Genomic DNA, 24,296 nt, shown 5'->3' on the forward strand with positions numbered 1-24,296 from the left:
CTAAGGAGCAAGAAAATTCGGCAATACTTGAATCTGACATTGCGAGGGATTTCAATTGAGGGCTAGGAGACCCGTTCGCATATTAAGTGGTCTCCCCGTTATGCTTCTCGGCTAATTCAGCAGAAAGTTTTCGTATTGCCGCTGTACGATGATTTTTCGCTGATCTGCCCACGTTCGTTGCAACTTGGGCAAGCGCGTGAAAATCTGCAAGAGGGAAAAATAAGAACAAGGAGCGGAAGTGTCTAACTCCCTAATGTGTGCGGCTTGCGGGCAGGCCTTGATCAATCTGACGGCGGTGTCCTCCCTAGGGGAGGTCCTTCACTCATGTTCCCATTCTTTGCTGATCTTGTTGCGAATATGTTTTTTCTCGTGAGAAAGAAGGCGTCGGAAGGGGTGCTTCTTTTCCAGGCCAGCTGCCTCCTCAGCCAAACGGGCCGCGGTGTCATTGCCGGGGTCGCCACAGGGTCCCGGGACCCATTGGAAGCGCAGTGGAATTTCACGCGGTTTCAGCTCTCCCGCCGACTGGTGGATGGCCTGGATATTGCGCTGGTTGGACTTGTTCCACGAGTTCGCGATCACCTGCAGTGCCGACATGCTATCGCTGAGGATGGTGGCTGGGCCTCGGGTCGTTGTTGCAGCAGCTGGACTTTTCTGTGCTAGATGGAATACCAGCCCGATGGCGTAGTAGATTGCCAAGAGCTCTGCCGCATATACTGACCAGTATTCCATTGAATGGCACTGATTCGATGAGATCCTCTAATCTGATGATTGTGGTCCAGGGCTACTGCTGCTGGGCCCAGAAAGTGCTTCAGTTTAGTCTCAAAAGGGTTTGATTTCGAATGTCCAGGGCAATGGAAATCAAACCTTTTTGGGAATAGTAGACACTAGTCAAGTCTTGAAAAGTACAATCTCCTTGAAAAATCCGAATTGTGTTTGCACACTCAGTTCTAATGGTACAACGTGATTTGTGAGGTAATATGTCCTGGCGAATTATTCGATGAGCAACCTGGTCACTGACTTTCTGTTTTGTGTATGTATCAATCTTCTTGGATACATAACTTCTGCCGCAGAAGATGAACAATTCGAGAGGACCCTTCGTATCCGATAGATTCGTAGAGGTAAAAGACCAAGGCATCTTTTAGCAATTCCATTATTTTGCTGTCTCATGCCTCTGGCTCTTTGTTTCGCTATTTGCTTGCACTCTTTTGAAGGCTTTCACTGAGAACATTTGCTTTGTAGTGTTAGTCTGGAATTGAGCTGTAAGGCGAGCTAATTCTACCTTTCCATTGGTCTCCCCGTCCTTCGGACTTTGCTACTAGTCTAATTCCCGGGCAAGGCTACCATGGCTTGAAACAGCGTACTGGTATCTCTTTAAAATACATCGCGTATTGGTGTCTAATCAATAGATATACGCTCCCGCGGCCCCCATCATTAAATCTCCTGTCCACACCCACAAATTCTCACCTAGTTGGAGCCACTGGCTTATGGACTCACCGTTCGGCAATTCTTTCCCATCATGCACATCGACTTGAGAAACCAAAGACAGCTCAATACTCTGGTGAAGGTCATAAGAGAGTCAAAAATTAAGTTTCTGTGTCCTAAATGCTTCCGAGGCTTTGCTATGCCATCCACTCTATACCGGCATTTCCGACAGAAGAGAGATGAAATCCATAAAGGTCTTGACTTGGGCAGACACGATTCCAGCTTGTTCCTATACTGCTACCGAACTTGTATGGGACCTTCGATAACCGCTACTAACCTACCATGCGCGCCAAGATGCTTTGAACTCTCTTACATCATTGAACATTATGGAGAAGGGACAGAGACCCTGGACAGCCTGAACCCTGGTCATGGTATGCATTATATATATATTAGCTCTGTTGAAGAAACACGTACTGAAACAGCACCCTCCTAGCCCAAGCTTACATACCCAAACCTTACACGCTCCCCCCCGACTTCGTTGTCCCGGTCTACTATGATGACCAGCCACGTGGCTATGACCAGGAAAACACGATGATACGTATGTTATCCGGTAAAGATTCGATAGATGCTTGGGTGACCGCCAGTCTACTAACATTACCAAAAAGATTACCGAGAAGATTACCGAGAAGTCTCTGAAATGCGAGTCCGACACCTGCAAATACTCCGTGATGAAGACGTGGAAATTGGGATTCGTGCATTTCTACCCCAAGTCAACGATTGGCTAAGTGGAACACTGCCTCTCCCGAAGAAAAACTCCCATGACCTTGGTATTATTACTCCATCAGTGGATGTTGATAGGCAATTGATCCCGGTTCGAGACCTGCTATACAAAGGGGTAAGGCTCTATGACGAGGTTGATGAGCGTCCATTGATAATATGAATAGTACGGGTCATTCGCCCTCATACGCACGTCTCGAGATATTCTGTCCCCTCAAAACATCTCCAAGGCTGTCTATACTGTGCTAAGGGTGGAAGGGCTAGGCTTGATTGGCACCCAAAAAGTGGCTGTAGGCGAGTCTATCTTTGTCAAAAACCAGGTCATCTTAACTGCTGGTTTGATCCTCCTCATCAGTCTCTCCCCAACCATGGTAGTTGGACGAACAGCTTAGCAGAGGCATATGGTCGCAGTGTATTTTAGCAGAAATTATACGGATTGTCTGTACTATGGACGCAGTGGCCAAACTGGGAAGGCTTCGACCTGTTTGGTCACTATTAATGACCATCGTATTTAGAAGGGCAGTGAGCGGTTGAAACGAGCTGAGTCTTGATGGAGCCTTGGAACATTGTGACAGCAATGACGCTGAAGGCCTTTAAGGTATTCGATAGCGCTGGTAGACACCCTCATAAGTTGGCCTCAAGCAGCAGCAGACCAGTGAAACCAGAGAAGTAAAGCTAATTCATAAGTAAGATCCCGGGGGGGGGTAGGTGTATTTAAGCCCATGGGTCACGCAATCCTTAGGAATCAAAGCAACCAATAGATCATCCACCGAAATTAAGCTTTAAGCAATATGGGGACGCTTTAATATTATTCCTGCTTGACTTTGCTGAACCCCCGTCTAGTATCTCGTTCGTAAGCGGTTAGAGAGGCGGCATCCCGTCCTATGAGACCAGAGGCTCAATGTCGACGTTGAGGTTGGAAGTCAGATGAAATTCTCAAATCCCCAGAAAAGAAGCATTGTATACGCCGGTAATATAATACATGGGGATCCCGGGATAAGGGCATTCCAGGTCTATATCCTCTCTCTCTTTGTATCACCACATGTTGCCGAGCAGGGCAGGATACTTGAACTTGACGTACACGATAACATTGTACGATGTGCATGATATTGTGTCGCAGGATGCAGGTCAGAAGGTTCAAAAAATGAATTCTAATTTCATATTTCCAGCGAAGCAATGGGCTTCTTATGCGGCAAATTCCATAGCGCTTGGTAAGTAAACAAGAGAAGAAATCCATGAACTAGCCAATTTTCAGCTGCCTCCCCTAGTAGTCTTGGATCTTGCAAGCCAGGCGCAGTCCATCCATAAATTACCCATCCCGTGATACGATTTCTATGTTTTTGGTGCCAGTCTCATGACAGTAGCAGTGCACAGGCATTTATGCCCGACGGTATTTCTTGTTTCGGTTTTAATGAAACGAAAGGTCGATATAGATGTTGATTTTCTGAATTCCCTCGATGCATGTGTGACTTGCGGAGTGACAATTACACCCATCCTTCATTTCCTTGGTACATAGATTACGCACTATATAAGTACAGACCTTCATCAATTGCATGAAATGCCGAGCGATCAGATCGCTCGTGGAAGCTTCCTTGAGCCCCATATTTTATTTGGCAGTATCCACTGCAGCTGTCTTCTATACACGTAACAATTTGTCTTCCAGATTCCAGCTTCATCAATTCGGTTTCAGAAATTCTGTAGACCTTAAACCACAACTCGCTCCCAGTATTCATTCCAACCATAGGGAAGCTGAGCTGACATGGGACGTAATAACACGGTTGAGCATTAGCAGAAATCTGGTTAACAATCTGCCAAGGGCCAGCGGCAGGACTAGGAGAGGGAGGTGGAGTCGAGGCGTCAGGGCATCCTCGGTTTGCGTACTTCGCGTAAGGGACCGACAGCATACAAGAGGTAGTGCGGCAAGAAGAGTCCTGTCTCGAATAAGCCCTTTGTTATCTGGAAAGCGGATGTCGCATTTACGTGGATGTTTTGAAGCCCATCTGCGGCAATGCCGTCAAATTCGGAGGCCAATGCGGAGGCTGCAAAGTAGCCAAGAAGATTGACCGGGCACTATGTAGAAATGTGATGATCTTGATCCAACAATTGCGAGGCACGAACTGGGATACGGTAGGAACTGAAACACGAGTATTCAGCACGAGTTCAGCGATGGGTGAATTTGGTTCTCCCAGCTCAAATAAAGATATCACTCCTACTCTGCCAAAATCGTAATTCCGTGGCAAGATCCTTTACAGATCTCTGGCCAAGAGCCTGTACGGTTTGAATGGAATATACGTACTAGAATTTTGCTTGAAGGTGCTTACCACCCAACTACTCATATCATAGATACGCCTCTTCCACCGAGCATATCCTTGGCGTGACGTGGTGAATGAGCCACAGTCGGATACTGAGAAGCGGAAGTGCGGCCCATTCGGTCGTTTCTTGGATTAGCCCCAGCCTCGTGCTTTCACGAAGGCGTCAGGACATGCTCCACACCCAGTCCTTATTGACCTTGTTGGTCAGAGATGCGTGAGATGCCGAAACTCTACGTCTACTAGTTGGAGGTTCCATCAGGCGCTTGTGTTCTGCTCTCCTCATAATCATGGGTCAGTAAGCGCATCCTCAGATCCCCAAAAGAGGTCATCGTTGAAATCCTCGTCGTGAACCGTAGGCCCATAGGGTTCTGGACCAGGATGCAGAGGGGCACTGAGCACCCCCGACTTCCTGCCTCTCGCGGCCTGAACTTGCCTGGAACTTACTTGTAGGTGAGCATACACCATGGTCCGAGTCAATCTGTGCAGCTCGGTCGTTTTGTTACCCTTGCACAGTTCACCATTGTTGGCTCTGGCTTATGCACTCGGCCTGGTCCGATATAGAAAACTGTGCTTTATGACTCGTAGCTGGGTGTGTGGGGGGTTTGGGAGGGGGATGGAGGTGGAAAATACGATCAAGATTACAAAAGTCTATACTGTGGTCGATGAAAGAGTGCACAAGCGCTGAGTCTGATGGTCAGGCACGTAAAACCTCTTCAGTAAATTGTTCCTCCACATGGAGGGTCATTATACAAATACAGTTTAGCGTGCGGAGTTAGCATAAGAGTTACGGCCCGACCTCCACAGGCATTTCCCATGTTACTCAGCACAAGGTCTAACCAGGTAATAGAAATTCGCCGGGTGTACATGGCCAAGTGATCCACGGGTACGGGTCGTGAGAATCTGCGAGGGCATTGGCACTTGTTCGCAGAGCAAGGCTAGTAAGGCTGTTCCTAATCAGGTAAAGTGCCTCACTACCGCTTAGTGTCGAAGTGCCCGGCCTATATAAAGTCACCTTCGTGGACCCTTAACGACAGCCAGCTTTTATGCTACAGTATACCGTCTCATCCTACGTCTCAAATCATTATAAAGGATTGCCATTTGATATGACTTTTCGTGTTCTACGTTTCGCTAGTGCTCTGACTGGAGTGAGAAGGCTGATCTCCCGGTGAGGCCGAGCCAATACCTCCAAGGCCAGTGAGGATAAGGCATTGTTGGGCCAGGAGATGTTTCAATGGTACCGTCGATCCTTACTTGGAGATATTGGTCTGCTGAAGTATGAGCTTTAGCAAGCCTGCGTACACACCAAGTAAGAAGAAAAGCTCGTTTCGACTGGCTGTCACAAAAAAAAAAAATAAATAAAAAAAAAAAAAAAAAAAAAAAAAAAAGGATAATCGCTACGGTTGTAGGAAGTGCTGCTACACTACAGGTAAGCGACCAAGCTTTTATAGATTTTTGGTTCTCTAGATTGTCCAGGATGCATCCTCCACGGTTCAGGTGGGGAGAATATTCCCTTTCTTCTAGCAAGAGGACGGAATTCCTACTGCACAGCTTCGTCCCCGTCGCTCCTGCAACAGTATTCTGATGGCTCTCACTTGGAATCTATTTATACTAGTCCGGACCTCTTTCATTGTCCTAGGCAAGTTCGTGCGTTCCTCGATGATCTGGTCCAGGGACTATATATGAGCCACGACTTCACTGCATGTCATTCTTCCGTTGTTGTATAGCCTCAGGTGCAATCGTACGGTAGATTTCATGTAGCCGATATCTACAAGACCTCAGTTAGTAAGAAATCAATGTACAATGATCCTCTATACAGACCTTGGAATAATAAGATATTCACCACGCATATGAGCAAATAAAAGCTCTCGTCCGTAGCCTTGGATAGTCCCTTCATTATATGCTTCAAGCAGGTGCTTCGTAGCTATATCATCATGGAGTTGACGCTCACTAGAATCATCTGTTCGTCGGACGAGGCCTTGCTCCGTACGGATTCGTCGAAGTGTTCGTGAAGAGACAGTAAATCCTTCAGCCCGTATAGTACGTAGAATCTCTGCATCAGAGAGGCACCTCTCAAAGAACAACTCCTTGATCCGGCTGTGTAGAGAAGAATCAGTGGTAGCCGTACGATCGCGCTTGCTAACACCCCAACCACTTAACCTGGTCTTGATTGTACGCTCGCCGACTCGTACGTGGTATTGTGCCTCAATAATAGAGGCAATACGAGCTGAAGAACAGTCCTGATGAAACAGACCGATGATGTCAGCCTTGTACGGCTCAAGATCAATAAAAGGAGGCATGTTTCATGATGATTAGAAAAAGGATCCGTACAGCATCATGCAGAGTATCATGAGATCCTAATTCGGATGCGGTATGTAGAGCGGTAAAGGGACATAAACGCATTTGCCCGATGGCCGCTATTAACCGCCGTAACCCGACACGCGTCCCTTGGCATGGCTTTCCCCAACTACAGGAACAAGTTTTGGGGGAAATTCGACCGCACCGCTGCCTTTCCCTCTCGCCCACTGTCCCCTTCTGACACCCAGATCGATGACGTTACGGATGTCCGGAACAGGCAGACCTATCTAGAGCGTCTCTTCGGAATATTGAGCGAGACACGGTAGACAACTTTGTCGAAAAGGTCATTGAGGCTTTGCGAGACGATGAACACCTTCAACGTGAGTTTGGCATTCAAGGCTGAGTCACCTACGGTCGCACAAACCCATCGGAAACTTCGCTGGAGAACAGCCTGGAGCAAATGATTCTCGAGGACGCGCGGACACCCTAACGACCGGCGAACACTAGGCTTGGAAGAGGTTCAGGAAAGGGACGAGGAGCTGCGCAGAGACAGAAGAGGGGTGGCACTGCGCGAAAACGCGATCGGTGCGCCGACCAGTTCTGCGTGCACCTTGTGGAGGGTGAACGGCAAATACCCGTGTATGCAGTGGAGTTCGAAGCGCCGCACAAAGTGACGATCCCTGAATTGGTGGGGTGGCGGGTCTACACCGATGGATCTGGCTCGCGATGTCGTTGACCAGGAAGGCGACACATTTGGTTTTTATGCCAACTCGCCTCGTCGCCGCCATGGTCACTCAGATATTCTTATACATGATGGACAGTGGCTTTCATTACGGCTGCATCTGCTCAGGGGAGGCTTTGGTTTTCCTCCACATCCCAAAAATTAATCCCACCATTGTTCAAAATATTTCTCGTGTATCCCGAATCAGGATGTGCAGGACGATGAAATGCGCCTCCACCGGACCGCTACCGGTCAAGTGCATGGGTTCACGCTTCAAGCGCTGGCCGTCGAACCTCCGGCTCAGAAATAGTACGATATGGCACACGACCAGCTATCAACCTAGCAGGTCGAATATCTCGACGTGTTGAGATATTCCCGAAACTCTCGGTCAAGACCTGCGGGCGTCTACTTATCGGCCCTCTGACTGGAAATGGGATCGGAAGTACGCAACGCACGCGCTCGCGCTCGTTGTCAACCAGTCGTATCTACACCGAAACACTCGTCCACCGAAGGCAGCGGCAGTGAGCAATAATCGCATTCGCCATCTACCGCAGCAGCGTCGCACATCCGACCGAGCCACGGCCTGAGGGAACAACAGAGGGGGAGCGAAAGGACACGAACCGGGCGGGACAATGAAAAGTCTTCTCGAAAGACGGGCATTCTACACGATCACACTGCACAACTGCCTGCATCCGCGGCTTGTTCGACCGAGAATCTCTAGATATAAAGTACCCCGACTGCAAACCCCACTACAGCCAGAGACACTCCATCGGACTGCAGGAGTTCACACACTATTTTCATTGTCAACTTGCCTGAGGTCGAGACTTTGGATTCGAACAGTTGCACACGTGTGGTCGGACAGAATACCGATACCTCGTCAAAGTCACCCTCGTTCCCTGCGGATACACGGTAATTATTTATAACTACGCCTGTGGAGAAACAGCATCGTCTTCAAGCGGAAGTGGACAATTATCACCTCCCTAGGAACTTATAGAGTCAACACATCCCTGTGCGTCTTGGGGACTTCAAGCCTCGTCTGGCATAGTGGTACCACGGCAGAAGAATGACGCAGAAGATGATCTTGAGCCGGTCTGGAACGCGGCTTCAGCATGTCATCCATGACAAGAACCCAGCTTCTTTCATCAGGCGCGCAACAAAGCTCTGGTCAAGATCTGGTCGTGTGGAGCTACCCACTGCGACAGTGAGTGGCGTAACATGCTGTGGGATGACCTGAGTGGCCATCTGGTTGTAGTTGACCTGGAGGACGTGAAATGGTTGAAGCGCCCTTGGGCCCTCGATTGCATCTCGGACAGTACGCAGCGTACTCGCTGCGTCGGAGCGATGAAATATAAGCCCGGCTTCAAAAAGGTGGAGTATACTGTAAACAGTATGGCAGTATCTCAGGCCCGTGACAATCTATTCGGAAACGTTGCAAAGCATGCCGCCACAAGACGTCGTGGTCTTTATCTTAGACCGAGTAGTGAATACGCATTTTGCAACACGAACCGTACATGTTGCAAGAACCCGTCTGCACGGCAGGCTTGAGCGGCGGAACTGTTACACGACTTCTAGGTCAGCTGCTAGAGATACATACATCTCATCAACCAGTCCCCCTTCGATCGAAATCTTTCTAAAGTTTTCTATTCAATTTCGCGGCCAGCTCCAAGTACTTGTAGCTCACGCGATTGGTATCCGCCTCCGCAAGAGCATGTTCAGTCACCCAATAGTGGCTCAGATCATCTTCCCCAACGTTAGTGTCCCGATGAGATTATCCAAAACTTTTTTCCCTCCTTGGATGCTAATAGAATCTGATAACTGCTTGTCGCCGAACATAACGATACGATCACTGGCTTCACAGTCCGTGATTTCAAGGCGGTCTAAACAAAGTTCATCCCGAACGGTCGTGAGTAATGATTTCCAGGACTCAAGAGTTGGAAGTTCGGTTAATTCCAGATACACGTCGCGCAAAGTCATTTTATGGGCAAGAAGTAGCCTAGCTAAATGATCTTCCGTACCACTGACTGTGTCGATCTCCAAGACGCGGAGATTCTTGAGGCAAATGCCTTCGCTTAGCGCCTTAAGATCCCCTACTTGAATACGAGAAGCAAAACCTAGACGTAGCACTTCAAGCCTGGAAAACTGCACGATAAATCGTACTAGATGCCTTGCCCAGGGCAACGCACTTCCCCTCTCTGGTGGCCCAACTGTGAAACGTAAGGTTGTGAGTGTCGAAGTAATAGGACTCATAGTGAGGCAGAAATCCGGGAGCTGCAGCATTCCTGGGTCCACTGGAACTCTAGACAACCCCACATAGAGTTCAAACCGCTCCAGTGGGACACAACCTGCAGCAACAGCAGCGAAGATGACATGAATCGCGCGGGCAAAGAATTTCCGGCTTTCTAAGCTGTCCAATGTGGAGTTTGGTTCAACACCGGTCAATTTCTCGAGAGAACGAGCCCCCCAAGGGCGGTGGTCAATATCATCCTCAATGAATATTGTCCTGCAGTTTGTTGCCTTGGAAAGGCCTTGTGCGAGACATGCAGTGTCGTAGCCTGATGCTGCAAGATGGTCCTGCTCCGCTAAATGTTGTTCATAGCTGATTTTATCCACAGCAGCAGCTTCTTTATCCCGAAAGTTGGCTAGGTGACGTGCTGTAAGGTGATCAGGGTGGATCACGAGAACACGCAATGCACTACCAAAAGCAGGGTGAGTAGCCACATTTCGAAGGGTCTCAAGGCTATGTCGGCTTAATATGTGGCGTCGCGTCTCAAAAAATCTCATAGTGAATTCCTGGAATGACCTTGCTCGGAGACTTCTGTTGGCAAGGCGAAAATTGAGAAATTCCCTACTTTCCAATTTTCTCACAATCATGCCCACGATCTCTGTCGGAAGCTTATCCATTATATTGGCTGGATCACAGCAGGTGCTCACTGTTATCAGCTTTATGGTGGTTTGACGGAAACTAGTCAACAGACTGTAGCATGGTTGGAATAACGAGAGTTGTGGAGGCGATGTATAGCAGGGCTGCTTTTGGACGCGGCTGACCTGGCTCCCAAGACAGATGGGATGCAGATTGCCGCTTGTTTTTCCTTGGGAGTGGCGGCTCGTACACTGTTTATACGATCCGTGATGGAGGACCTAAGAACACCGAAGCCCTCTCTTAATGATGGGTGCTTCGGTGTGTGAAGGTTTGCTTTGATCTCTTGATAGGGATCAGAATGTTCGAAGCGTACAGGGATTTTCTGTTACAGTTAATTGTAATCACATGAGAGAACTTGGGATTTTTGGGGACAAAAAATCGTACGGGTTATGTTGAATACACGGCCTGCTGCCGGGGGTACCTGTTGAGGGTTCACGTGAGAGCGGCTAGTGTACGGTAGGCGTCTCGAACTCAACCTGGAACCCGCCAAGAGAAATGAGTAACGGTAATGGAAACGTAAAGATACCTCTTAACGATTCAACACCAGTCGAAAAAGTGGGCCTCGCAAAGACATCAATCAGAGATCAGTACTATGCACGCCGTCACCTCAGGTTCCGGAAAAGCTGTGTACAGAGTAGACAGGTATACTGTACTCTGTAGATAGTCCGTCTGTCGCTACGGAGGAGTGGGGGTTACTCCGCGCGAGCAGCTTCGCTGGGTTAGCGCGCGCCCTGTGGCCAAACGCCGAAGGTTTGCATGCCATTTCCGGCCGCTCGACACCATTCAGAGCAGCACACGATCGCAACTTCAGAACCCGTGGCATCTCGCCTTCTGTTGCTGTACCGAACATTATGGTAGTCATACCAGTTATCCTTTGCGATATTCAGGCTTTCTTTGGGCATTCTGATGCTGCCGACCTTTTCCCCTTTGAGTAGTGAAAAGGCGGGGTCCGCTGACTTGAGATTGCTTGGTCGCTCGAAAGCAGATTCACTCGGACGATGGCTGGTAGTGTTGACTGCGAGAAAGAAAAAGCACCACTGGTGGAGCTTACGAAATTGAAGCAGCCATTCCTCGCGGTGGACGAGATCCCGTGGTTTGTGATCAGTGGCCCTGAGAAAGCTGGGCAAAGTCGATGGCCCGGGACAGTGGGACAGTGATTTGCTGCATCGCATATCGGAAGAACTAGGCCGTTCGCGAAAAAGTCCCGTCGCAGTGACAGGCTCCAGGTACCTAATTAAAGGGGCATGGCGGCTTTACTGATCAGGTACATCCCTCCGACCACGCTAGTGGAGCCACAGCACACAACATGTTGCCCTTCCCACAGACCACAAGTCACTCTGAAGTCAACCGAATTACGCTGTGTTCCTAGGCTAGGGAAGGTTCCGAGCTGTCGATCGACGAACCGTACTTATGAGTGGTTGTCAAGCCTCTACGCTAAGCGACGGAATATGCTACCAAGTGGATCACTGTGCTATGTGTCCTATTGGCGCCCGTCCAGTGTCCGGTACCTCATTGGAGAATGAAAGAATGTCAGGAGCTGGGGCCTCAGTACCTTGAATATGGAGTACATGTCAGCAACTGGGCGCTTACACATCGCACTTGATTGGAGAAAGCTCCAGGGAATCGCGCACTAGCAGTCAGTGGACGTTTCATTCGCACGAATAGTATCCGGGCGGACGTGACAGACACCGATCACACGAACGAACAGTGGCCCCACGGCTCCTCGAGACGCAGACGCTGTGCAACCGAAACGAACTTTGCATGAGCATCAAGGCGGAGCCGCTGCTACCAATCAAAACTATGGACATTGCATAGACACCAATCAAAATGGACACTGCACCACCAGGTAGATCGATGAGATTTGTGCTATCTTACACGAAGACGAGAACGTGACGAGGTGTGATTTCGGACGCCACTGTCGATGAATACAATTATTGCGCTGCATGGGTTTCGGTGTTGAGCATCGTTCTGGAATCGCCTGGTCCATGGCACACCCCGGTCGGCCAGTATCCGCATGCGTGTTCGTAGTCACAGGGGCATTCACCGCTAGTCCGTGGGATTGTCAACACCTCAAGCTATAACGCGGTAAACACACGGCCGGCACAACGCCAGATGAATAGATGGCCGAGACTCCGGATTTCAGCTACCATCATAAACCCTTCTTCTCACACTGTGTCGCGTAAGTGCGCGGCTCGCTCGAAGGGGGTGGATTGACCAGCCTGGTAAGCGCCAACCCAATAATTCGTTAGTCATCAGCATTTTGTGGATTATTTTGACACGGCGCCCGTGGGTAACGAGCCCCAATGGACTGGGGATTTGCGAAATGGTCCCAGTACGATCTATAGCCAAAGCCGGAGAGTTTAACCAAATTACATACCAGACACCAACTGCACGTAGTTGCGCGAGATCAACGGCTCGGAATTTGACTCTCCAACACGGCAAAACAGGGTGATATAACCAGAGGAACAACATGAGTGCCCAAATCAGATGCCATCCCTTATGAATCAATATAAGGTAGTTTCGCGTAATGTTCACAGAAAGAATTAGAATGTATACACACTGACATCGGTACGGTATCGGGAAGCATTTTATCCAAGTATTGGCCCTGACGAGGCAAGCGTTGACCGACGTTGGAGATTTCCTCGGTGTATCTGAACAACATAACCACCTGGAGTAGCTCTATATTTAGCATATAATCTGTATGACAGGGAGAACTTGATAAAATTAGGTTGGTTCAGATAGATGAAATATCTGAATAAATATGAAAAAGTACTGGATATATACTACTACTGAGATAGCTGTTTAGTGAAACGACTCTTTATTGATACTTTTCTAGAATACCTAGCATGATTGGGGAAGAAGAGGAAGAGTGGATAAAATTTGGAGAATAACTTGTAGTAGGCAGGCGCGGGTGGGATATCTAATGTGCCTCAATGCCCCCTTATGAGGCAAAATGGCACTAGCCACACATAACGATTGGGTAGTCTTCCTGCTCCCCATGACAGAAGTCCAAAGCCTGCGTGATTAGCAGCTTTTGTTCTGATTCAGCTTCATCGCTATTCTTCTCTGTAAGCATGTTAGCTGTTGCTTCCGTGTTAAGTAACTGGTGCCCAACCTGTATCCGCTTGAACAAGTTCAGTATTGATCTCGACCGTCCATACTTCCCTAGGAATTTTCATACCAAGGAGCAGTACAGTATCGACCGAGCTTAAGTTAAATAGTGTTGCTTTCTTCCATGTACTGGGGCAAGCTTATATGGCACGTAGGGAGATCTTCCATCACTTGATTGCGAAGGGAGTCTTGAACGCATCGTGACGAAAAGTCGAGCAACTTTCGCAGCGCTCGTTCCCAGCTAGGGCCCAGTGCTTGCATGACTTTTACCCGCTCGCCGTATATCCCCCCCATTCATATGCAAAGACGGCCACATCTTTCCCATGTCCTCCTTTGCACGTCACGATGTCAACGTTATTACCGAACAGGAAGCGGAGATTTGCTGTGAATACTTTGTCAGTATTGGTCTGGTCTGAACGAACTATACATACCGACCTAGGATCTGATCACGAAGGGGAAGGGAGGGTTCACACATTGCCCTCATAATGGAAAAGATAAATTACGTATAATCGCACGAGACTGTATGTGGCGTTCTCGAACAAAAACATAAGACACCTTATATATAGGTGGCCATTGCCCAGAACTAATGGCAGCTTGGAGGGAGGGTCGTTGGAATGCCAGTATGCCACCATCACATTTAGACATGACTCGAGTGGCTAGGCCAAGTTCGACAATGGATCCGGATTTCGAAGATTTCATAATATGGGAAGATTAGCATGACGGACTTTGCTGCCGTGAGCCACAGCTGATTTGTCAACGCGGGTTGGGCACCCTTAGCGGCTTTGTGTTGTTCAGTTTGAAAATGGGGGGCAGCTACAAACAAGATAATTTCGAATTTCGCAAGCTAGACTGAACAAGCTATTACTATGAAGTGGTATGCATCCTGCAATCGGTCGTTTCGCGACCAAGATGCCGTTGACCAGCACCTTCGAAGTTCGCCCGCACATTCCCAGCTTCGTACTTTAGAAAATTCCGTAAGGAGTTACCTGTTGTTCGCACACTAGTGTCTCTTGGCACGCATTAAAAGGATATATCTTTGATTCCACAGAGTATGCTCTGTCCTCTGCAAATCGCTTCAGGTGAGGGGCGAGCGCTTGAACCAACAACCACCCTGTACGGGGTAGACTTAGACTTAGTGCAGAGGTACCTCCCAGCGCTGTTTGAGAAGGTTCTTGCCTGTTTCAAGACACATAGCATTTCGATTCCAGGTCTGTCGATCCTGTTATCGACTCGGGTCACAAAGTTTCGGCATAATTACGGCACCAATTTACCCACGAGTCGACTTGTCCGTGACCTACTGATTAACTGTAAGTATCAGATTACACGCGGCTCTGATTGATCGCATAACTTCTAGTACAGCAAGTGGACTATGAGATAATGAAGAGCGTGAGCTGAACATATCGCCGCAGGTGGACCGTCCTCCACATAGCGATAATACAATCGAACAAGAAAACATGGGGAAAGTATGCGTCAGACAGCAAGGAACATATAGCCTGAAATCTTATACCAGATTGTGCCCGTGGTTGTCCCAAACACCATATTCACTTCCTCTACAATGTCCGTTTTGCTTCAATTTCACTTGCTGCGTAAAGCGTTATAGCAAGGAGGATAGGACCCAACTGCTTCATGTGCGATCCGTGTCGTGTATCCCAGGGCCCGTACTGGTGCATGGTTAGGAAGGAAGGGCCCTCGTCCACAGGCGCTGAGCTTGAGGAAACTCGACTCTCTGACAACTTATGATCTGATGATTCGGTCTGAAATGATTTGAGATACGCAAGGTAATTATCGTCATATTCAGCGAACACCAAAAAGATCTCGTGCCGATCCTGTGAAACATGCATTCGTCTGCGACCGACTATCAGATTGATTCAGAGGTCTTGGAGTCGAAGAGATACTTGCATTTTGTCAATGTTGCTGTTATCAGAGTCATTCATGAGCCAGGCAACCATTTGGGCGCTCTCCTGCATCTGTATAAGGTTTTGTCTCTTTCCTCGGATGACAGGTTTAACCTCAATGAGAGCACAAGCGTTCTCCTGGCCATCATCCAGATAACCATCCGTCCGAGCTTCGAAGCTAGCCTGGGTGAAATTGGCGTGGAAGCTTCTCCGGTGAAGCGTCCATTCGCAAGGCACGCAATCAGGGAAATGAAAAGTAAGCGCATTGAGGAATACTAAAAGTGCGGTATTCACAATCTGTTCATCTTTTGTCGGTGGGTACATTTTCTTTTGCAGCTCTTCAGGGACCTGCGCAGCTGGAGTAACAGGTGTCATCTTGGGCGGGGAGTCGTCATCGTCGGCAATCCAATCATCGTCAGAGGTTGACAGGATAGGTGTCTCCGGCGGCTTTCTTTGTTTTCCCGATGGGGTCTCTGGTGGATTCAGTTGTAGTTTGGATATATCCGGCGCTTTATTATTTTGTTTGCTGCGGGTACGCAGTGCGACCGGGGTGTCAAAGCTATTGGGTTGGATGTTCTCTTTGCTATTTGCAGCCTTCTGCTGATAATAGCGAGCCACTGCAAAGCTTCCTTCGGGATTTTCGGTGTTACCAAAACTGTCACAGTACGTTTCCCAGGATTTATACTCCGCCAGCATTCCGGCTGCCTTTGGTAGCAACTTGCTGATTTTCGGGGGGAGTGACAAATTCGAACGATGATCCACCCATAGAACGCGAAGAAGCAAGTGTTGATCAACACCAATTTTGGAACCAGAAGCCAGCTCAGCTGCGTGGACAGTTTTTCCCTGGAGGCCCTTGCTCTTGACCATGCTTTCCCACTCCTGTCGATTGGAGGGAACTCCATCGGAAGCACCACTCATGCTAGCACGAAAGATATTACACAATAGGAGGGACGTTTCACTTGTGTGAGGACTGGAACGAGGATCTTTGATAAATATATGGTAAGATACAGATTTTTTTTTTTTTAACAGATAGAGATACTCAAGGAGGAAGTAGGTATTGATACGTTATCTTCGTCTTCGAGAGAACCTGGGAAGCAAGACTTCTTTAATAGGCCAGGCTCACAGCCCTTTATCACGCTTAAGTGTAGTGGGGACGTGGAAGAATACTGTCGTCCTAGCCGTACCCATGAAAGAACCCAGCAAGCTACTGCTGCATCAATCCAAATCGGGAGAGAGTCACATCACCGATTATGACCATAACCAATGAACAAGCTTATACTAGCGCCGGCCTTTCGAAGGTAAGATCTCGTCACAAGTCACCGCGACTGCAAGTAGCTCCATTGGCTAGGGACCAAAGCAGGTCACACCGCCCGGGCGGCAAAACACCAACATCCCGGAATCTCAGACTGCACTCTTCTAGCTCCCCAGCCCGAGGAGAGGGATAAATTAACATTTGATCAGGACCTAATAACAAATCATCCTAACGGATCATTTTTTTCGTCTTCCCGCATCTAGTGATTGTTCCAACTATGTCTTCCACCGAGTCTGAAGAACACATGAAGCTACGGGATGACCTCCGTGAACTCAGGACGACATTCAGCTCCTTTCGAGCAGATCAGTTTGACTACAGTTATCTGCAGGCACTGAAGGTGAACGTCTCATCCATGGATCTGGACAATCCCGATAAGAAGCCGAATTTTTTCACTGCATGCCGTGCCTCTCTGTTACTGGATCCTGATGATGAATATGACCGGGGGAAGAGAATCACGTATCCTGATTTCGAGTCAACCGACCCGATACATAGACGTCCAATCGATTGCGCAAAGAACTTGATTGCTTATTTCTCCTCCTACATTACTGCCAATGACATTGGTAGTGAAACCAAAATTTCTGCCACGTCGTGGTCTAGTATCAGGTACTCAACCCCTTTGCCCCCCACCTCAGTTCTAATGATTTCTCCTAAATCCATGCATTGTTCTGTACTCGATTTCTTACACTAGGGGACAGCCTAGGTGAAAAGCCTTTCGATGGCTTGGACGAATATAAAGAACCGGAATTCGGAGTCACCTCGGCCATTAGGGTCCGAAACTCTTCACATCCGCACGTGAAGGCGATGATCTACAATGATCTGGAAGGTAAAGATGGTCGACTTCTCCGTGGAGAGATTATACTTGCTCTCCGCATCATTCTTGCACAAGCCAGGTGGCGTCGCTTGTTTGGGCATATGACTGTCCCGGTAAGTTGCTCTGCTCTGCATACGCTTTGTCAGCTCAGGCAAGTGAAACAAAAGCTAATTGCGAGCATATAGGTTCTTCTTTTTTCCTTCATGGGACGCCAACATGCTCGAATCATCGAAGCATACTTCGATGGGAAATTGTTGGTGATGCGTCCAACTCGGCTATTTGATCTCTGCGATAAGGACAAAGTTTTGATCAAACGCTTTGGGCAGTGGTATTTCGGAGAGCCGACCGGAGAAACCAGAAAGAAGCTACGATCCTGACGCACTACAGGCATGGGAAAGGTCCATGACAGAGTTTGGCTATCGAATAGATTCTTGTTCTTCACGCTGTTATACTTTTATGACTTGTCTCTCTCTTACCATGGGTCTTAAATTTCTTTGGATGTACTGAAACTAGTTTGGGCGCGGTATACTGTACTATGTTTGCAGAAGCTGCGGATATACCACGAGTATATCAATCATCATATCTTATAAAGACGTTTAGTCATCGTCAATATGTGAACACCCAGGATATGCGCATTTGAATGAATTTCCGAATTTTTCCTCTTTGACTCGAAGACTAGTACTTGTGCAATTCCGTGCTGAAAGTACGGAGGATATCAAAGGAAAGCTGCGGGGTTTGATGTCTGCATTATTGCGCTGCTATTCTGACTCATTAAAATTCGGTATCCCCGAGAGTCCGGTGGCCTCGGGCGTTCGAGATAGCGGCATAAGAACATGGAAGAAGAGGAGCTTGAAAAGTGCTCTCAGTAGAACGGGAGCGTGGGGTATTACGAGAATATCTTCTACTGAGAGGTCAAGGATGCATGGACTGATTGATTTTTGTGCAGCACCATTCTGATGCGCTTCTTGATATTTGCTGGTACTATGCTGGGCCTTCGTCGCGAAGTTCCGTTTTAATAATTAAGCCGGCCTCATTAGGCCGGGGATGTTCTCGTACACTCAGGGTATGTACTGTATCTTGGCTGTGTCAGATTAAACCTTGTAGGCAGCATCTAACTGATCATCAGTAACTATGTTAGTGGTGATGTTGGTGGGGTTTTCAACGCTACCGCCTCTTGTCATGGCAGGTCGGATTTGTCGTGTTCGAGAACGTTTATCTAATCTACATACAAATTTAGGGCTTCTCGAACGTTGTATGGATTACATATAAGATCTAGAAAGTAATATATCTGTTTACCTGGTAGCTCTCTCTCTTGTACATCCCGAAAAGCATGATTCATTCGATCTGCTGGACACGATACTGATGCCACAAAGTAATCTGTTGCTAATGCCAACTCGAGTTAAACTGAACAAAAGTCTCCATTAGTAACAGATTTCTTGGGGGGTATGTGCCAAGGCAGTTGTGATATCTTGAGTTACTTGATGCTCAGTGCTACCATACATTACATGAATCTCAGTGTCAGATATTTCCACGTTGTACCGATGGGTACCGGACCTTGTTTTCTTATGACTTCAATATTGACCTAAAACGCCGATCCAACATTACATTAATTTGGAGCAGCCCCACTAGCTAGAAACAAAGGGCAGAGTAAGGTATGTTGTTATATTTTATCTGAGCATTGCGCAGCGAGGTGAGTGTTGAAGGGGTAGTTGGTATGTAGGTTAGGTAGTTAAGCTCTGTCATATGACTAAAGCCGCTGGTATTGCTGCTTCAACATATTATCCTTCGAAATGTTTCCGTAAAGTCTAGCACGGGTCTCTGAGCAGTGATTTCGCACCTCAAGAAAAGTTTGGCAATTTGGCTGGAGCCGCTATCGCGGTATGAGATGATATCATAGTTAGAACTCAGGTTTGAATTACCAAGTGGGTTTCACTTTTCGGAGAAAAAAATGCCAACATACCATGCTGTTTTGATATGCAAGGCGTGGCTTCCACTCTGCGCACATTTCCGTGTGTCGCAGACCTGCGCAGAACACACATACACACATGTGCGTCTTGATTTGTGCACCATTTTTCACAGTCGCAAGAGCTTGCACGTCCAAGAAATGAAAATAAACAGGGGGAGAAATATTTTGATGGCCTCATTCTGTGGAGCAAAACCTACTCGTGCATCGTGTGGTGGCACAGATTCGGCAGTACTTGAAGGAATATTGTAAGCATGCCATGATCGTCATCGCGGACCACTCACATACCGTCGATATCATGGCTGAACAAGCAGCTGGAGTCAGGCGGCGCTAGACCTGACATGGGACGCGAAAAACAAGATCCGCAGCGTGAACCACCTCAGAATACCGGAGATACCCTTAGCCAGGCTAGTCCCCGTTCGGAGATCCTTTTCGGTACAGCTCCTCGGGAATCCAAACTTCAGACCATCTGGTGAGTGTCAGCAGCCCTCCATCCGGGAGCATGCCCTGATCGATGCCTTGCCGTAAGACTAAACATCGTGGCAGCACCCGAACTCCCAGAAGGCACCCAAGGAGAATGGCGGTGCGCTCACGTGGCACCCCGTATATCGATTTTACCACGGAGGCGCCAAAATTGAAGCGCCAGCTGGAACAGGCCAGAAGTCGACAACAAGCGTTGGGGCAGGCGGGTCAACGGGGCAGTGAGGAGTACACGGCGGCAGTCAAACAAACGAAGGCGCCTGAAGTGATGGTCCCCCGGTAGCGTCTACTCCAAGACACGGGCGGATTAGCGGTGTCTTCGGCTCGATACAGTACATGGGATTTGTACATACGGAGCCTGTCCTCCCTTTCGTAATAAAAACATACATCTAGGAATCGCAGCCTGATTATAGTCTATTTGTGTTCTGGTGATGAATGGATCGATACGCAGCCTGCTATACAGTAAGAGGAGGGCAGACCGTAGCTAAGGCATTACTGTTGGTTCTGAGCCACACCGGTCGATAGATTGTAGATGGTACTGTAAAGGCAAGCCCAGATTGTATTAACCTGGGAAAATATTATCGAAGTGCCGGGTATGAGAGCATCTCGTAATACGTCAGGTGAGTTGTTGGATTCTGGACCACGACACCCGCTTGCTGGGTAAGAGGACCCCCAGTCTTGCCTGTCACTTACCCAGCATGCCGCAGCCATCATATTGTTGGTGAAAGTCCGTACATGGACGAGATAAGACTGCCAAAGCCGCCTATACTGTATGACTACCCACCGTGTTTCTCCACCCCGAATCTCTGTTGCAAGCATCTACATGAGGGCCTCGACGACACCCCGACGGGATACAAATACTCCTTCGCTCCCTAGCTACGTCTCCATCACCTGCAGCATGCCTCCAACGACGTCCCCCTGGTACGACCAAATTTCCCACATACCGCAGACCGACTGGTATGGGATATGCGCCGCAATCGCCTTGGGCAGTTGGGTCGTATGGCGTTGTGCGTCCCGTTGCGGCCGGTGGGCGATCCGATGGCACGTGACGCAAATACGACGCGCCCTGGGCTACGCCCTGCCGAGACCGTTCAGCCACCTCGATATGGCCACGGTCCAACAGGGCTCACTGGTCGCACTGCTGCTCACAGTGAACATCCTACCACTGGTCTTGCAGACCCGATCCTGGGCCACGGCACACCGACGCGCCGCCAACCTCGCGGTTATCAATATCGTTCCGTTGTGGACGGGGTTCACCTTTGGGTTTCCAGCGCATCTCCTAGGCATTCGTTGGTCAGCGGTCGCATGGATGCATCGATGGATCGGCCGGATGGTCGTCATCCATTCCATCCTCCACGGGGCGATTGCGATCGTGAGTGACGGCCAGCCGGTGCAAGCCATACGACAGCATTACGTTCCTTTTCTGGTGAGGCATGGGCTCTTATTCCTGGCGGCCTCTTTGTGCAGTCCCCCCGAGTATCAACCGCCCGCTAACCAGGAACAGGCTGCATGTTCAATCGTCTTGATCGCTCCTGTGACGCTGCATGCGGTGGTTCGCCGTTACCCGCAGCTGGCAATGAAGTGTCACTATCTCTTAGGAGCAATGGGACTGGCCGCGATGTCCTACCATGTCTGGACCCGCCGGTCAAAATGCCTCTGGTGTTTGGTCGCGGCAGCGGCTCTGTGGCTTTTTCTGAGTCTAGTTTCCGTGGCCGTTCCCCTCAGAAGACGCTGGGGAAACGCCTGGCCCTCTGTTCATATCTCGGCACCATGGGCTTCTCAGGATGGACATCACCGTTCCCTCAGGGGCAAAAGTCGAGTCCGGCCAATATCTGTACCTCTGGCTGCCACAAGCAGGCCTGCGGACGGCTAGCCAGCTGCCGCTATTTTATGTCTCATCCTGGGAAGATACACCGCAGCCCAACGATACATGGACACCCGGACCAGAACACCTCCCGAGCCAGCGCGCACAGATCGATGTGTCGGAGCAGTCTGCCAGCCAAGAGAACACGCTGAGTGAGGCAGACACATTGGTACCGGACGATGCATCGCTACGCTCGACCGAACAAGGGGAAGAATGGAGACAGGCAGGGACAGCCGCAGAACGCGAAGCAGCCGTGCATACGACCAGTCAGCGTCACGGGTCGAGAGGGAGGGCCTGGTTGCATCCTGCGAGGGGCCACTGCACGCTACATGTGCTGGCCCGTCCGCAGTCTTCGGCACTGGCGGCGGCGCTCTATGATGCCGAGCAGCTCCACAACGCTCGACACAGCGCGTTCGTGCTGGGACCGTACGGGAGACCGCCGGATCTGGCCCGCTTCGGCATCGTTCTCCTCATCGTAGAGGATATCGGAATTGCGCGCGTCTTCTCACTCATCCAGACCCTGGTCCTCGCGAGTGAACAACACCGCGGCATGGTACGGAAGCTCGTCGTGGTCTGGCAAATGGGGGACCTAGGTACCGCGCGTCGGAGCAACGCATCCTGTCTCCCGACAAACAGTGAGCTGAGCTAACCCGGTCTAGACAATCGTCGGTGGGTGAACATGCAGCATTTGCTGGACCTCGATCGCCAAGAATTCCAGGTACCACGGCCGCCGGACGCGTCGCGATCCATATGCTGACCGTGACAGATCCTCCGATTCGTCCTGTACTACCGTCGAAACTGCAACCATGAGCCATCTCGGAACCCCGGTACGAGGATTCGATTCAGAAAAGGGTCTGTGGATTTAGCACAGACGATAAGGAGATACCTGAATACCCGTCGCGGGAGCATGTTGGTAGGCGGTATGGACCCTCTTCGAGGCCGCTGGGGGAAGGCCGGTTCCTCCGATGAAGCCATTCTAACGGATCCCTTGTCTCCAGTCTGTGCGCGACAGTCGATCCGGAACCAGGTCAGGGCGATCGTTCAGCCCAAGCTGAGCGATGACCTCCGGCTACTAGATCTTGACGTTGAGCCGTATCATCAGTGGTTGGGCTCGGACTCAACGGTGGCAGACACTACCGGACCATCCAGAAACCACCTCCAGTGGATCGGCTCCAGAATCACTGAAGGCCGTGATCATTCCAGATGACCGATCTACCAACGCCCCCTTAAATACTAACGTAATCGACAACAGTCACTCGCCCGACACCAGTCACTTCGGGTCCAGCGCATTCCCCTCGGCAGGTAATTCCGCAATCGAACGTCCCATGGTACCTTTGTCCACAGTACTCTGCTCCTTCTGTGTTTTCATGTGTGCGCAGCCCGTCCGACGGCGAGAGCAGACTCCGATCGCAGGATACGCTACTGGGTCGTGGTAGTGTCGCCAATGGTAGGTCCGCGAACGCGTGCCACCACAGCGCTGACTCCGTAATCGGCCAGACGCTGCAGCGGACAAGACCGGTGCATTCGCCCCTCCGCGGGACAGCGGTGGGGACGAGCCGGCCCGGGAATCAGGGACCTGTGACACGTATGTGGCGCGTCGGTGGTTGATAGGGCCATCTTGGACCGGGACGCTAGTCATGTTAGGCTGATTGTCAACAAGTTCTCTGGTTGCTGTTCCAGAAGCAGATATACCTCGAGGCCTGGGAAACGTGCACTCCAAGTTTGCGCAAGACCCATAACCAAATACCATCGAGCCACTTCATGTTGCTATTGTGATGCAGAAATGAATGCAGCCAACAGTCCAGACTTTTGACTGGGGGTCATTTATGTCAAACAGTCGGCCGAGCTCTGACCTGGCATCACGATAGCGGTTACCCCCGTCTGTGTGCGAACGGTCATCCTCGTTCGGGCAAACGCTTCGCGCCGACGACAGCCCGGTCTCACAGTCCGTTATGCCGACGTGTGGCCCTAGCACCCACGTACTAAGAGTGCAGGGCATGGGCATTCCCGAAGACCTCCACCAGATGTCGAGTCGGCCGCGACCAAGTGTACACTCATGCGACCTGCAATCGTGTCGGATATTGCTCACAGCCCTGTGACGCACGGGGTAACCCGAAAAGAACCCTATGCCATCCGATCACGCCAGCCTTAAGGTGGACCGTCTCTGGGGTAGCTGCGGTCAATTCCGAGAGTGAATCAGTAATCTAAAAGATAATCACAACGGAGGTGAAGAGAACAGCTGACAAGGGCAATATCGGAAAGTAACGGGGGTGGAAGGAGCTCTGGTCAAACGCGGTCCATCGCTGTTAGGGCCCTTCCTGGCCGTCCGGTGGCCCGGGTCGCTTGAAACAGCATTCAAGCTCTGGTCGCTGGCTTTGCTCTAGCCTCTGCCTCGTTTGGGGACACGCATCGC

At 49.7% G+C, this 24,296-nt stretch overlaps 9 protein-coding genes across 9 annotated transcripts; 5 read left to right on the forward strand and 4 right to left on the reverse strand.

Moving 5' to 3' along the window:
* Positions 1 to 6,203: 6,203 nt before the first annotated feature.
* On the reverse strand, positions 6,204 to 6,911 carry AKAW2_50163A (uncharacterized protein; the record flags this gene model as incomplete). Its single annotated transcript, XM_041689950.1, has 3 exons — positions 6,204 to 6,276; positions 6,330 to 6,748; positions 6,840 to 6,911. 3 exons carry the CDS (start codon positions 6,909 to 6,911, stop codon positions 6,204 to 6,206), a joined length of 564 nt encoding a protein of 187 aa, XP_041543584.1.
* A 1,831-nt stretch (positions 6,912 to 8,742) lies between these two features.
* On the forward strand, positions 8,743 to 9,072 carry AKAW2_50164S (uncharacterized protein; the record flags this gene model as incomplete). The annotated part of the gene is made up of 1 exon (XM_041689951.1): positions 8,743 to 9,072. One exon carries the CDS (start codon positions 8,743 to 8,745, stop codon positions 9,070 to 9,072), a length of 330 nt encoding a protein of 109 aa, XP_041543585.1.
* A 186-nt stretch (positions 9,073 to 9,258) lies between these two features.
* Positions 9,259 to 10,308, reverse strand: AKAW2_50165A (uncharacterized protein; the record flags this gene model as incomplete). The annotated part of the gene is made up of 1 exon (XM_041689952.1): positions 9,259 to 10,308. One exon carries the CDS (start codon positions 10,306 to 10,308, stop codon positions 9,259 to 9,261), a length of 1,050 nt encoding a protein of 349 aa, XP_041543586.1.
* Positions 10,309 to 15,426: 5,118 nt separating this feature from the next.
* AKAW2_50166A (uncharacterized protein) lies at positions 15,427 to 16,371 on the reverse strand (the record flags this gene model as incomplete). The annotated part of the gene is made up of 1 exon (XM_041689953.1): positions 15,427 to 16,371. The coding sequence occupies one exon, from the start codon at positions 16,369 to 16,371 to the stop codon at positions 15,427 to 15,429; it is 945 nt and encodes a 314-aa protein (XP_041543587.1).
* A 611-nt stretch (positions 16,372 to 16,982) lies between these two features.
* On the forward strand, positions 16,983 to 17,953 carry AKAW2_50167S (uncharacterized protein; the record flags this gene model as incomplete). Its single annotated transcript, XM_041689954.1, has 3 exons — positions 16,983 to 17,368; positions 17,461 to 17,689; positions 17,762 to 17,953. 3 exons carry the CDS (start codon positions 16,983 to 16,985, stop codon positions 17,951 to 17,953), a joined length of 807 nt encoding a protein of 268 aa, XP_041543588.1.
* Positions 17,954 to 19,880: 1,927 nt separating this feature from the next.
* Positions 19,881 to 20,302, forward strand: AKAW2_50169S (uncharacterized protein; the record flags this gene model as incomplete). Its single annotated transcript, XM_041689955.1, has 2 exons — positions 19,881 to 20,011; positions 20,086 to 20,302. The coding sequence occupies 2 exons, from the start codon at positions 19,881 to 19,883 to the stop codon at positions 20,300 to 20,302; spliced, it is 348 nt and encodes a 115-aa protein (XP_041543589.1).
* A 683-nt stretch (positions 20,303 to 20,985) lies between these two features.
* On the forward strand, positions 20,986 to 21,399 carry AKAW2_50170S (uncharacterized protein; the record flags this gene model as incomplete). The annotated part of the gene is made up of 1 exon (XM_041689957.1): positions 20,986 to 21,399. One exon carries the CDS (start codon positions 20,986 to 20,988, stop codon positions 21,397 to 21,399), a length of 414 nt encoding a protein of 137 aa, XP_041543590.1.
* A 404-nt stretch (positions 21,400 to 21,803) lies between these two features.
* On the forward strand, positions 21,804 to 23,090 carry AKAW2_50171S (uncharacterized protein; the record flags this gene model as incomplete). Its single annotated transcript, XM_041689958.1, has 3 exons — positions 21,804 to 22,476; positions 22,543 to 22,601; positions 22,650 to 23,090. 3 exons carry the CDS (start codon positions 21,804 to 21,806, stop codon positions 23,088 to 23,090), a joined length of 1,173 nt encoding a protein of 390 aa, XP_041543591.1.
* A 63-nt stretch (positions 23,091 to 23,153) lies between these two features.
* Positions 23,154 to 23,633, reverse strand: AKAW2_50168A (uncharacterized protein; the record flags this gene model as incomplete). The annotated part of the gene is made up of 1 exon (XM_041689959.1): positions 23,154 to 23,633. One exon carries the CDS (start codon positions 23,631 to 23,633, stop codon positions 23,154 to 23,156), a length of 480 nt encoding a protein of 159 aa, XP_041543592.1.
* Positions 23,634 to 24,296: the final 663 nt, after the last annotated feature.

The sequence above is a fragment of the Aspergillus luchuensis genome, chromosome 5 (assembly GCF_016861625.1).
Source record: "Aspergillus luchuensis IFO 4308 DNA, chromosome 5, nearly complete sequence".
Taxonomy (NCBI): Eukaryota; Fungi; Ascomycota; class Eurotiomycetes; order Eurotiales; family Aspergillaceae; genus Aspergillus; species Aspergillus luchuensis.